Source organism: Phocoena phocoena, chromosome 3, assembly GCF_963924675.1.
Source record: "Phocoena phocoena chromosome 3, mPhoPho1.1, whole genome shotgun sequence".
NCBI lineage: Eukaryota > Metazoa > Chordata > Mammalia > Artiodactyla > Phocoenidae > Phocoena > Phocoena phocoena.
This window is the reverse complement of record NC_089221.1, coordinates 84,009,272-84,020,519: the sequence shown is the minus strand read 5'-3', so window position 1 is coordinate 84,020,519 and position 11,248 is coordinate 84,009,272. Positions and strand designations below refer to the sequence as shown.

Genomic DNA, 11,248 nt, shown 5'->3' with positions numbered 1-11,248 from the left:
ATTGAAGAAAAACCACATGATCATCATTAATAGATGCAGAAAAAGCTTTTGACAAAATTCAACACCATTTATGATAAAAACCCTGCAGAAAGTAGGCATGGAGGCAAATTTCCTCAACATAATAAAGGCCATATATGACAAACCCACAGCCAACATCATCCTCAATGGTGAAAACTGAAAGCATTTCCACTAAGATCAGGAACAAGACAAGGTTGCCCACTCTCACCACTCTTATTCAACATAGTTTTGTAAGTTTTAGCCACAGCAATCAGAGAAGAAAAAGAAATAAAAGGAATACAAATTGGAAAAGAAGAAGTAAAGCTGTCACTGTTTGCAGATGACATGATACTATGCATACAGAATCCTAAAGATGCCACCAGAAAACTACTAGAGCTAATCAATGAATCTGGTAAAGTTTCAGGACACAAAATTTATGCACAGAAATCCCTTGCATTCCTATATGCTAACAATGAAATATCAGAAAGGGAAATTAAGGAAACACTCCGGTTCACCATTGCAACAAAAAGAATAAAATGTCTAGGAATAAAGCTACCTAAGGAGACAAAAGACCTGTATGAAGAAAATTATAAGACACTGATGAAAGAAATTAAAGATGATACAAACAGATGGAGAGATATACCATGTTCTTGGATTGGAGGAATCAACACTGTGAAGATGACTATACTACCCAAAGAAATCTACAGGTTCAATGCAATCCCTATCAAATTACCAATGGCATATTTTACAAAACTAGAACAAAAAATCTTAAAATCTGTATGGAGACAAAAAAGTCCCCCAATAGCCAAAGCAATCTTGAGGGAAAAATATGGAGGTGGAGGAATCAGACCCCCTGACTTCAGACTATACTACAAAGCTACAGTAATCAAGACAATATGGTACTGGCACAAAAACAGAAACATAGATCAATGGAACAGGATAGAAAGCCCAGAGGTAAACCCATGTACCTATGGTCAACTAATCTATGATAACGGTGGCATGGATATACAATGGAGGAAAGACAGTCTCTTCAATAACTGGTGCTGGGAAAACTGGACAGCTACATATAAAAGAATGAAATTAGAACACTCTCTAACACTATACACAAAAATAAACTCAAAATGGATTAAAGGCCTAAATGTGAGACCAGACACTATAAATCTCAGAGGAAAACACAGGAAGAACACTCTGACATAAATCACAGCAAGATCTTTTTTGATCCACCTCCTAGAGTAATGGAAATAAAAACAAAAATAAACAAATGGGACCAAATGAAACTTAAAAGCTTTTGCACAGCAAAGGAAACTATAAAGAAGATGAAAAGACAACCCTCAGAATGGGAGAAAATATTTGCAAAGGAATCAACAGACAAAGGATTAATCTCCAAAATTTATAAGCAGCTCATGCAGCTCAATATTAAAAAAACAAACAACCCAATCCAAAAATGGTCAGAAGACCTAGACATCTTTCTAAAGAAGACATACAGATGGCCAAGAAGCACATGAAAATTTGCTCAACATCACTAATTATTAGAGAAATGCAAATCAAAACTACAATGAGGTATCACCTCACACCAGTTAGAATGGGCATCATCAGAAATCTACAAACAACAAATGCTGGAGAGGGTGTGGAGAAAAGGGAACCCTCTTGAACTGTTGGTGGGAATGTAAATTGATACAGCCACTATGGAGAATATTATGGACGTTCCTTAAAAAACTGCAAATAGAACTACCATACGTCCCAGCAATCCCACTACTGGGCATATACCCTGAGAAAACCATAATTCAAAAAGAGTCATGTACCATTTGTTTCCATGAGCACTAAAGAAAAATGTGTATTCTGTTGTTTTTGGATGGAATGTCCTATAAATATCAATTAAGCCCATCTTGTTTAATGTATCATTTAAAGCTTGTGTTTCCTTATTTATTTTCATTTTGGATGATCTCTCTATTGGTGAAAGTGGGGTGTTAAAGTCCCCTACTATGAATGTGTTACTGTCGATTTCCCCTTTTATGGCTGTTAGTATTTGCCTTATGTATTGAGGTGCTCCTATGTTGGGTGCATAAATATTTACAATTGTTATATCTTCTTCTTGGATCAATCCCTTGATCATTATGTATTGTCCTTGTCTCTTCTAATAGTCTTTATTTTAAAGTCTATTTCCTCTTCATTTGTTAGGTCTGGTGGGTTTTTATCTTGCTCCTTCATCTGCTGTGTGTTTTTCTGTCTTCTCATTTTGCTTATCTTACTGTGTTTGGGGTCTCCTTTTTGCACGCTGCAGGTTTGTAGTTCCCGTTGTTTTTGGTGTCTGTCCCCAGTGGCTAAGGTTGGTTCAGTGGGTTGTGTAGGCTTCCTGGTGGAGGAGACTAGTGCCTGTGTTCTGGTGGATGAGGCTGGATCTTGTCTTTCTGGTGGGCAGGTCCACGTCTGGTGGTGTGTTTTGGGGTTTCTGTGGCCTTATTATGATTTTAGGAAGCCTCTCTGCTAATGGGTGGGGTTGTGTTCCTGTCTTGCTAGTTGTTTCGCATAGGATGTCCAGCACTGTAGTTTGCTGGTCTTTGAGTGAAGCTGGTTGCTGGTGTTGAGATGGAGATCTCTGGGAGATTTTCGCCATTTGATATTATGTGGAGCTGGGAGGTCTCTTGTGGACCAGTGTCCTGAAGTTGGCTCTCCCACCTCAAAGGCACAGCACTAACTCCTGGCTGAAGCACCAAGAGCCTTTCATCCACACGGCTCCTTAATTTGGGATGATTCGTTGTCTATTCATGTATTCCACAGATGCAGGGCACATCAAGTTGATTGTGGAGCTTTAATCCACTGCTTCTGAGGCTGCTGGGAGAGATTTCCCATTCTCTTCTTTGTTCTCACAGCTCCCAGAAGCTCAGCTTTGGATTTGGCCCTGCCTCTGTGTGTAGGTCACAGGAGGGCGTCTGTTCTTCTCTCAGACAGGACGGGGTTAAAGGAGCCGCTGATTCGGGGGCTCTGGCTCACTCAGGCCGAGGGGAGGGAGGGGTACGGAGTGCGGGGCGAGCCTGCGGCGGCAAAGGCCAGCGTGACGTTGCACCAGCCTGAGGCGCGCCGTGCGTTCTCTGGTGGGAGTTGTTCCTGGATCCCGGGACCCTGGCAGTGGCGGGCTGCACAGGCTCCCCGGAAGGGGGTTGTGGATAGTGACCTGTGCTCGCACACAGGCTTCTTGGTAGCGGCAGCAGCAGTCTTAGCGTCTCATGCCTGTCTCTGGGGTCCGCGCTTTTAGTCGCGGCTTGCGCCCGTCTCTGGAGCTCCTTTAAGCAGCGCTCTTAATCCCCTCTCCTCGAGCACCAGGAAACAAAGAGGGAAGAAAAAGTCTCTTGCCTTTTTCGGCAGGTCCAGACTTTTCCCCAGACTCCCTCCCGGCCAGCCGTGGCGCACTAACCCCCTGCAGGCTGTGTTCTCGCCGCCAACCCCAGTCCTCTCCCTGCGCTCCGACTGAAGCCCGAGCCTCAGCTCCCAGCCCCGCCCGCCCCGGCGGGGAAGCCGACAAGCCTCCGGGCTGGTGAGTGCCGGTCGGCCCTGATCCTCTGTGCGGGAATCTCTCCACTTTGCCCTCCACACCCCTGTTGCTGTGGTCTCCTCCGCGGCTCCGAAGCTTCCCCCTCCGCCACCCGCAGTCTCCACCCGCGAAGCGACTTCCTAGTGTTTGGAAACCTTTCCTTCTTCACAGCTCCCTCCCACTGGTGCAGGTCCCGTCCCTATCCTTTTATCTCTGTTTATTCTTTTTTCTTTTTCCCTACCCAGGTACGTGGGGGGTTTCTTGCCTTTTGGAAGGTCTGAGGTCTTTTGCCAGCGTTCAGTAGATGTTCTGTAGGAATTGTTCCACGTGTAGATGTATTTCTGGCGTATCTGTGGGGAGGAAGGTGATCTCCGCGTCTTACTCTTCCGCCATCTTCCCGGAAGTATTGAGCATTTGTTCTTATATTCAGTATTGCCTGTGGGCGTTTGAGACTACCTTCACGAATACATTGGTGTAGACTCAATCACTCAATTTCCCTTTTTAATGTTATAGTTTAACCATCACACACATAGCTATTTCAGTAATCCCCTTTATCTGAAAATATGGTTAATTGGTTATGGTCTTATGGTAATAGTAATGAATATCTGCTATTTTTTTCTTCCCAGAATCTACCCTATTCAACTGGCAACAGTATCTGAAATTTTCTTGGGGGAAGTGAATCCTTTATAAATCGGCAGTGTGGTTACTGTGGGACATGACCCTGCCCAGGTTTGATGCATCACACTTTCCCTGCCCAGAGAGACTGGTTCTGAGGTTGGTGCATGAACCGGATCAGGCCAATTAGTCAACGTATTGGAACCCTTTAGAAAGAGAAGCTTTTTGTCTCAGAGTTACTGCTGGTAGGATTTAAACTTAGAGCTGCTGAATGCCACTTTTATTACCACATGTGGAAAGTCTGCATGAAAGTGAATCCTAGAGGGAGGGGAGCCAAACTGAGGGATGGAAGGAGGCAGAATCCTGATAGCATCATCTGAGTCTTGGAATCTAGCCACGCTTGGGCTTTTCAGTTATGTGTATCAGTAATAATCCTTTTTCTTGATACATTATTAGTTCCTGATTATTATTTTCATTATTATATAGTATATTATTAATTCTTAACAAATAAAAGTTGTTCTTCAGCCTATTTTTTTAGTTTTTTTTTAATTGAAGTATAGTTGATTTACAATGTTGTGTTAGTTTCAGGTGTACAGCAAAGTGATATATATATATAGGTTACTATAAAATATTGATTATAGTTCAGTGTAGGTCCTTGTTAGTTGTCTATTTTATGTATAGTGGTGTGTATATGTTCCAGCCTATTTGAATTGAGCTGTAATTAATGACTGAAGAAGTCTGACTAGAACTTGTTTGCAGAGCAGAGGTAGGGTCACAGATGTGGAGGGTAAACTTGTGGTTGCCGGAGGTTGGGTGGGGAGCACAGGGGGGAGGATGCGTTGGGAGATTGGGAATGACATGTATACATACTACTATATGTAAGGGTAGATAACTAATAGGGACCTGCTGTGTAGCTCGGGGAGCTCTTCTCAACACTCTAGAATGACCTGTATGGGAGGGGAATGTAAAGAGTATATATGGGTATGTGTGGCCAATTCACCTTGCTGTGCAGTAGAAACTAACACAACATTGTAGATGAACGATACTCCAATAAAAATTTTTTTTAAAAGCCTAATACAATGGCATATAAAATCATCAATTATAGAACTTGAAATTTCAGATCATTCTGCGCTTAACCTAGTGTCTTTCCAAACTGAACATTGGCTAAGACTGGGCCATGCTAATAAATAACATTTTCTCCTTATCTAGAAGTGAGCTGTAAGAACCAGTGCAATTGTGCTGTTCCATCCACATGCATGCTTGTCCAACAGTTCCCGCACAATATCTTTTTTTCAAAAGACGTGGAGAATGTTGTAGTATAATAGAGGAAAAAACAGAGCATTCTCAATTGACTGGTTTATTTATTTTAGGAGAGAGTATGTATAACGAAATGCATTTTTGCTCAGAAATGAAAAGGGTACTCTCTGCTATTGTCAAACTTGTTTTTATAAACTCCTATTTTATATTTTACTTTGGTATATGAATCTTGAGTACTTTATTGTCAGGTCTTCATTGGTAAACCCCTTCCCTACGACAATACAGTGTGTACTCAATTTTGGAGCATGGAAAATACATGCACTTCTTTTGTACCTGTAGTTTGGATATATAATTGACATCTTTGTGCTTTGGTATTTCAAAAATTTTAAGGCCGTAATGAGGAGTCACATTTACAATCATCAATATATTCTCTACAATGAATATGCTCCCTTAATTAAATCATGATGCTGGAAAAACACACCAAATGGGTTTGGTTGATTCTTGTCACTTGGCACTTTCACTGCCACAAAAAGAAACAACAAGAAGCAAACAAAAAAAAACACCCACAAAAAAACAAAAACACAAAGTCTAGCATGGTGACCTACTGAAGACATGATATCACTTGTATTTTATCTTTTGTCTTTGATGCTTTTTTTAAAGGAGGTTATAGGGAGGCCCCTAGTAGCCTTTCTCTGTATGCATCTAAGTTACTTCCCATGGTGGGATAATCGGTGTTAGGGAACTATAGGAAGAAGCTGCTGGTAGGTAAGTTCTGGCCCTGAAGGTAATTTGCATCTACGTTTTCTGTGATCGAAGTTTGAGGAATTGGGGTGGATCACTTCTGGGCCAAACCATCACTCTACAGAGACCACATATTTGAGAAAATGTTTTTGTGTACCTAATAATTTGTTTTAAGGCTCAGCTACTCTCTGGAGAACTGTATTTCTTGGAGACAGTCCATGGAACACCTGGATCCAAATCACCAAGGATGTTTTTAAAAAATGCAGCTCTCGGGTTTCCACTGGTGGCACAGTGGTTGAGAGTCCGCCTGCCAATGCAGGGGACACGAGTTCGTGTCCCGGTCCGGGAAGATCCCACATGCCGCGGAGCGGCTGGGCCCGTGAGCCATGGCCGCTGAGCCTGCGCGTCCGGAGCCTGCGCTCCGCAATGGGAGAGGCCACAACAGTGAGAGGCCCACGTACCGCAAAACAAAAACAAAACAAACAAAAAAATGCAGCTCTCTAGGCCCCATCCAATGTAGTGAACCAGAAACTCTGGGAATGGGACCAAGAGTCAGTCCTCTTCAAATAAGTACCCCAGTTGGTTCTTACATTCATTGAAGTCTGAGAAGTACTGCTATAGGCTACATCAACTTTGACTTACATCAACTTTGAGCTACTAGGTGATGACAGTCACGGGAATAAGCTCAAATACCACGTCTGTGGCTTCTCTTGTCATTCAGCTACTTAAATATTTAATTTATATAACATCTGAGTGAGACTTTAAAGATGCATGGGAACTTTGAAAAAGGATATGCTGATTTAATAAACTAAGAAGAAAGCTTAGAACAAAAGATTTTATGCATATGATAATTCAGGGCCAACTCAGTGAACGACAAAGCTATTTTTTTTAACTCCCCCAAATAATATTCTCTGGATAATTTATTGTAAAAAAAAAAAATCAAGCACAGCTCTTTCCCTTTGCCTTATTAATAAGTCAATTATGCCTATTTTAATTATCCAATTTAAAGCATTTAACAATGAAGGCATTCAGATCTTGATACTAATGGTCATATCAAAACAACTCAGACCCCATATTCTCTCTCCAAACATCTGTAAACTATAATTTATGTGAAAATATAGCTATCCACTTGTAGAAACTGGCAAAGTAAAACAGCCATTCTCAAAGACAGTGGTTTTCAACTCTGGCTGCACATTAGAATTACCTGGAGAAATTAAAAAATATGACCTATAGCAATATCCTATGGTAAGCCAATCAAATCAGAATTTCTGGAGGTAGTGTCCAATCATTTTTTTCTTAAATTCCCCAGTGATTCTACTGCGAAGGGATCCATTCCTTTAGGTACTTCCCAGGCAGTGCAAAATCTAACTCAATAAATGAAGTTCAGCTAAGAACAAAAATCACTGAAGAGATTGCCTGAAGTCAGTGCATTTCATTCATTTCCAGTCCGCCATCTTTATTTAAGCCAGGTTAGTAGAATAAGGATGGTGTTCTAGGACAGGATGGTAATGCAGACTTTCTTTTTCTGAATTTTCTTTTTTATAAGGCCATTTGCTTATATTAGGCATATAATGCCATGTGCTATATTAAGGGACATATGTAAGAACAGATCTGCAAATGTATTTGTCTATTCTATATATATTGTTGAAGATTTTAATTAATACAACATGGTGCTATCTTTCAGAAGATACTTGGAAGCAAATTTTTCTGATCTTATTATTAGGAATTCTAAATGTTTAACTGGTTCATGAATCATGTAACTAGTCAAGTTTTACTTAATGAGCTGCTCGAAAGTTTAGAGCCAAATTCTCCCCATGAACAAGAAAGATAAAAATGGGAAAATTTATACAAGAATAATTGTTATCTTTGTTTTCCCTTTTTCTTTACCACCTCCTTATAATTTATCATTTTGATCTAGTTTTTTTTTTTTTTTTTTTGCATCCATGAGCCACTGTAAAACTGTTTAGGAACAAAATTAGGCATACATAACTTTAAAGATAGAGCTGATGATCTAATACAGTACCACAGAAGATGGCTTTAGTGTAAGTCAACTAATTTCCCCAACGTAAGAAAAGTTGAACATCCAAGTCAGCCTATAACATAACACATTCTGATGCTGAAATACAAACATGTAAGATATAGTGAACAGGCACACATACACCAGAATAGTGCTGTTGTGATTCTACATTTACATGTTTACCACTAACGTGGTGAAAGGGGCATAAAGGAGTGGTCAGAGGGAGGAAAAGTGTGTTCTTCATTTGAGAAGGAAAAAAAATCTTTCAATTAGATCAATTTGGTGTAAATTATGAGGGAAAAAACATCTAGGTTAAGTTAGGTATTTTAAATAACTTAGCTGGAAGACAATTTAATTTTTTTGCAAAGTACTCTATATTGCTTTCGTGATTAGTCAGTTAAATCTATAACATGCCACTACTAAGATACCTGAATCGCAAGCAGGCATTTTGAAGAAAGGGTTCTAGAGTCTGATTATTATAAAAAGAAAAGTTATCAGGTTCTTACTAAATTGCATTGATTATGAAAAAGGTGTTTTAAAAGTAATTTGTAGTCACTGTTAAGAGATGAATATTCCTACGAATACATGGGTATTTGGAGTAAAATTATTCTTTAAAAAGAAAACCATTAGTAGTAACCTACACTGATGGATTAATTTGTGTATGTAATTTGAGACACAGGTTTCCTCTTAGCTATGATCACCTTTTATTAAAGTATTTACCTTCTGATTGATATACAGGCAAAACACCTCTTTGAATTTTAAAAGAAAGCCTGGTTTTACACATGTATGTAAACTCTTAGGCTGGTTTTTAATTTATATCAGCTACATAATAAAATACCATCTTAATTTTAATACATTTCTTTTGGTTGAAGACATTGAATAGGTTTCACTATATCTGTGGTTTGTGTAATTATTACAAAAGTTGTATACAAACCCTGCAAATATGCAAAAATTGCAAAATACACTCTGACAGCTAATGCTCTGAAAACACTTTATTACACAAATTACATTCAGATTCTGAAAATAGTGATCTAACAGTGTAACCATCTAAAAATAAGACATCCCCGAAACACACCAACTGAGGAAGAAAATTTAAAAAAAAGAATTTAAATAGAGACTTTTTTTTCTTTCCCTCATTGCAATATAATGTTAGTGATTTTAAAAAAATAGAAGGAGATTTAGCAGCTTTGTTGTCATGTAGCACAAAGTTTCTCTTTACTGCCACAGGCTGAGAATGCTGAACAGGAAAGGCACCAAAGAAAGACACTGGCAATGGAGGTGCTATTGGGAAAATACTGTGTTCAAGCAGAGAATGGGGTTATTTACGAACTACAGAAAAGTCTCAAAAATGCAGATGAGCAAACCTTCCATCATTAAATTACTAGTGTGATGGAAGAAGAGAACTGTTTATTCTACGTTCATATAAAGACAATGGCACTGTTATGAACTTTTAGGAAACTCCTCAACTAGAACCAGAAGCCAACTAAATCAAAACGAAGTAAATAAAATGTGTACAGTCCCACACAGACTAGTACAGTTTACAATTAAATACACAAAACGCTAAACGTGCTAAAGGGAAAGGAATCTGGCATTCTTGGCAAATTTCATCAACCTAAATCAAAGCCCCGTTTTCAGGAGGAAGGTGCGGGTATAGGCAGAGGTGCTGAATACTCCTCTTCTGACTCACTTCCGTCATCATCTTTCTCCTGGTCACTTCCCTCCGTGCTAAGGCGGTCAAAGCCTTTTCGGCTATAGCCTTTCCGGCTTGCGAAGAAGTTTCCGAGGTTTAAGCCTCCACTTCCCTTTCCTGCGGAAATCGAACAATGACAGAGGATTGAGGTAACATTTGCACAAATGATTCTCAGTTTCCTTGTAAATTCTTATGGAGATGGGAAAGGGTAGATATTAGCGGGGGGGGGGGGCGGGGAAGTGACATAGAGAGATACTTATCCTACAGAGTCAGAAAGATGCGATTCCACAGATTCATTAAAATAAATAAGGAAAAAACCCAAAGCTCCCCAGGATTATGTGTTTCTGCAGGATTATTTCAGATTCACTTTTCTTTCACCTCCTGCCTGTTCCAGGCTCTCTGGAATGGGCATCCCCTTGAGCAGCTCTTCATTTCAATGACTTTACGAAAAGGTCATCTTCACCAAGACATGCACTGACACGCTGACAGAAGTGATAGAAAATATAGTGAAGACAGATGAAGCCAGATACAAAGGCAGGGGAAGAGAATCCGATAATACAGAAGAGCAAGCTGGGAAAATGAAGTTGGAGAACCTGCACCAGAGCCACACACTTCGGTCGGTTCATGGTTTGCATTCTGGGGATGCAGTGCTGCACACAAGGAGTTTAATTTCCAGAGAGAAAATAAAAAATATCTCCCTGCGTTTTAAAAGACATGCACTTGTTGACTTTGAATCACACGTGAAGGATTCTAAAAGGTCACAGGCATACCTCTAAGTCTTCCCAGAACTCTTCCCGAACTTCCCTCAAGTTTATGTTCAGAATCTGCTAGAAAAAGATGGCATATTTCAAAATGAGTCCCAGACACCTTCCTCAATCCATGGGCTCAACTTTCAACACAAAATAAGGAATTAATTCATGAATGATTAATAACAAGGCCTGGCTCTTGTCTGTATGTATTCTTAGAATTCTAAGGGAAAATAAAGGCAATATATTATTGTGATGTATACAAAGGCCAGAGCTGGGTTTGACTCCTGCCTGTGTCTCTTACAGGCTGTGCAATCTCAATAAATTACTTCTCTGAGTCTCAGTTTTCTCTTCTGAGAAAAGAGAGATCAATGACAATCTCTACCTTTCTGTAAGGTTTAGATGGGATACTGCATGTGACGTGCTTAGAACAGTGCCTGGTACACACACAGTAAATGCTCAGTAAATATTAGTTACCTTTATTAGGACAAAATTCAGTTACCAGTAATGTGTAAAAAATTGGAAGCTTATTACAGTTTTAGGAATATTGGTCTGAGGTTTTTGTCTTTCTATTAAGAACAGTACATGTCCTGCTTGAGAAAGCTTTGGATCCATGTACACCATTACCTTTTAATGTAAGACGGAAGGCAAAAAAC

General features: G+C 39.7%; 1 protein-coding gene across 11 annotated transcripts in view; it reads right to left on the bottom strand.

Moving 5' to 3' along the window:
- Positions 1 to 9,133: 9,133 nt before the first annotated feature.
- The window catches only part of PAM (peptidylglycine alpha-amidating monooxygenase), a 152,086-nt gene continuing 149,971 nt past the window's right edge, over positions 9,134 to 11,248 (bottom strand). For 4 of the 11 annotated variants that reach the window (XM_065874292.1, XM_065874295.1, XM_065874298.1 and 1 more), the window contains 2 exons: positions 10,617 to 10,673; positions 9,788 to 9,963 (listed from right to left, as the gene is read on the bottom strand). In XM_065874292.1, coding sequence (XP_065730364.1) covers positions 9,788 to 9,963; positions 10,617 to 10,673 — 233 coding nt within the window. Of the gene's footprint in view, positions 9,964 to 10,616; positions 10,674 to 11,248 lie in introns of all 11 variants that reach the window. The other 7 variants (XM_065874293.1, XM_065874296.1, XM_065874299.1 and 4 more) reach the window with 3 other exon arrangements.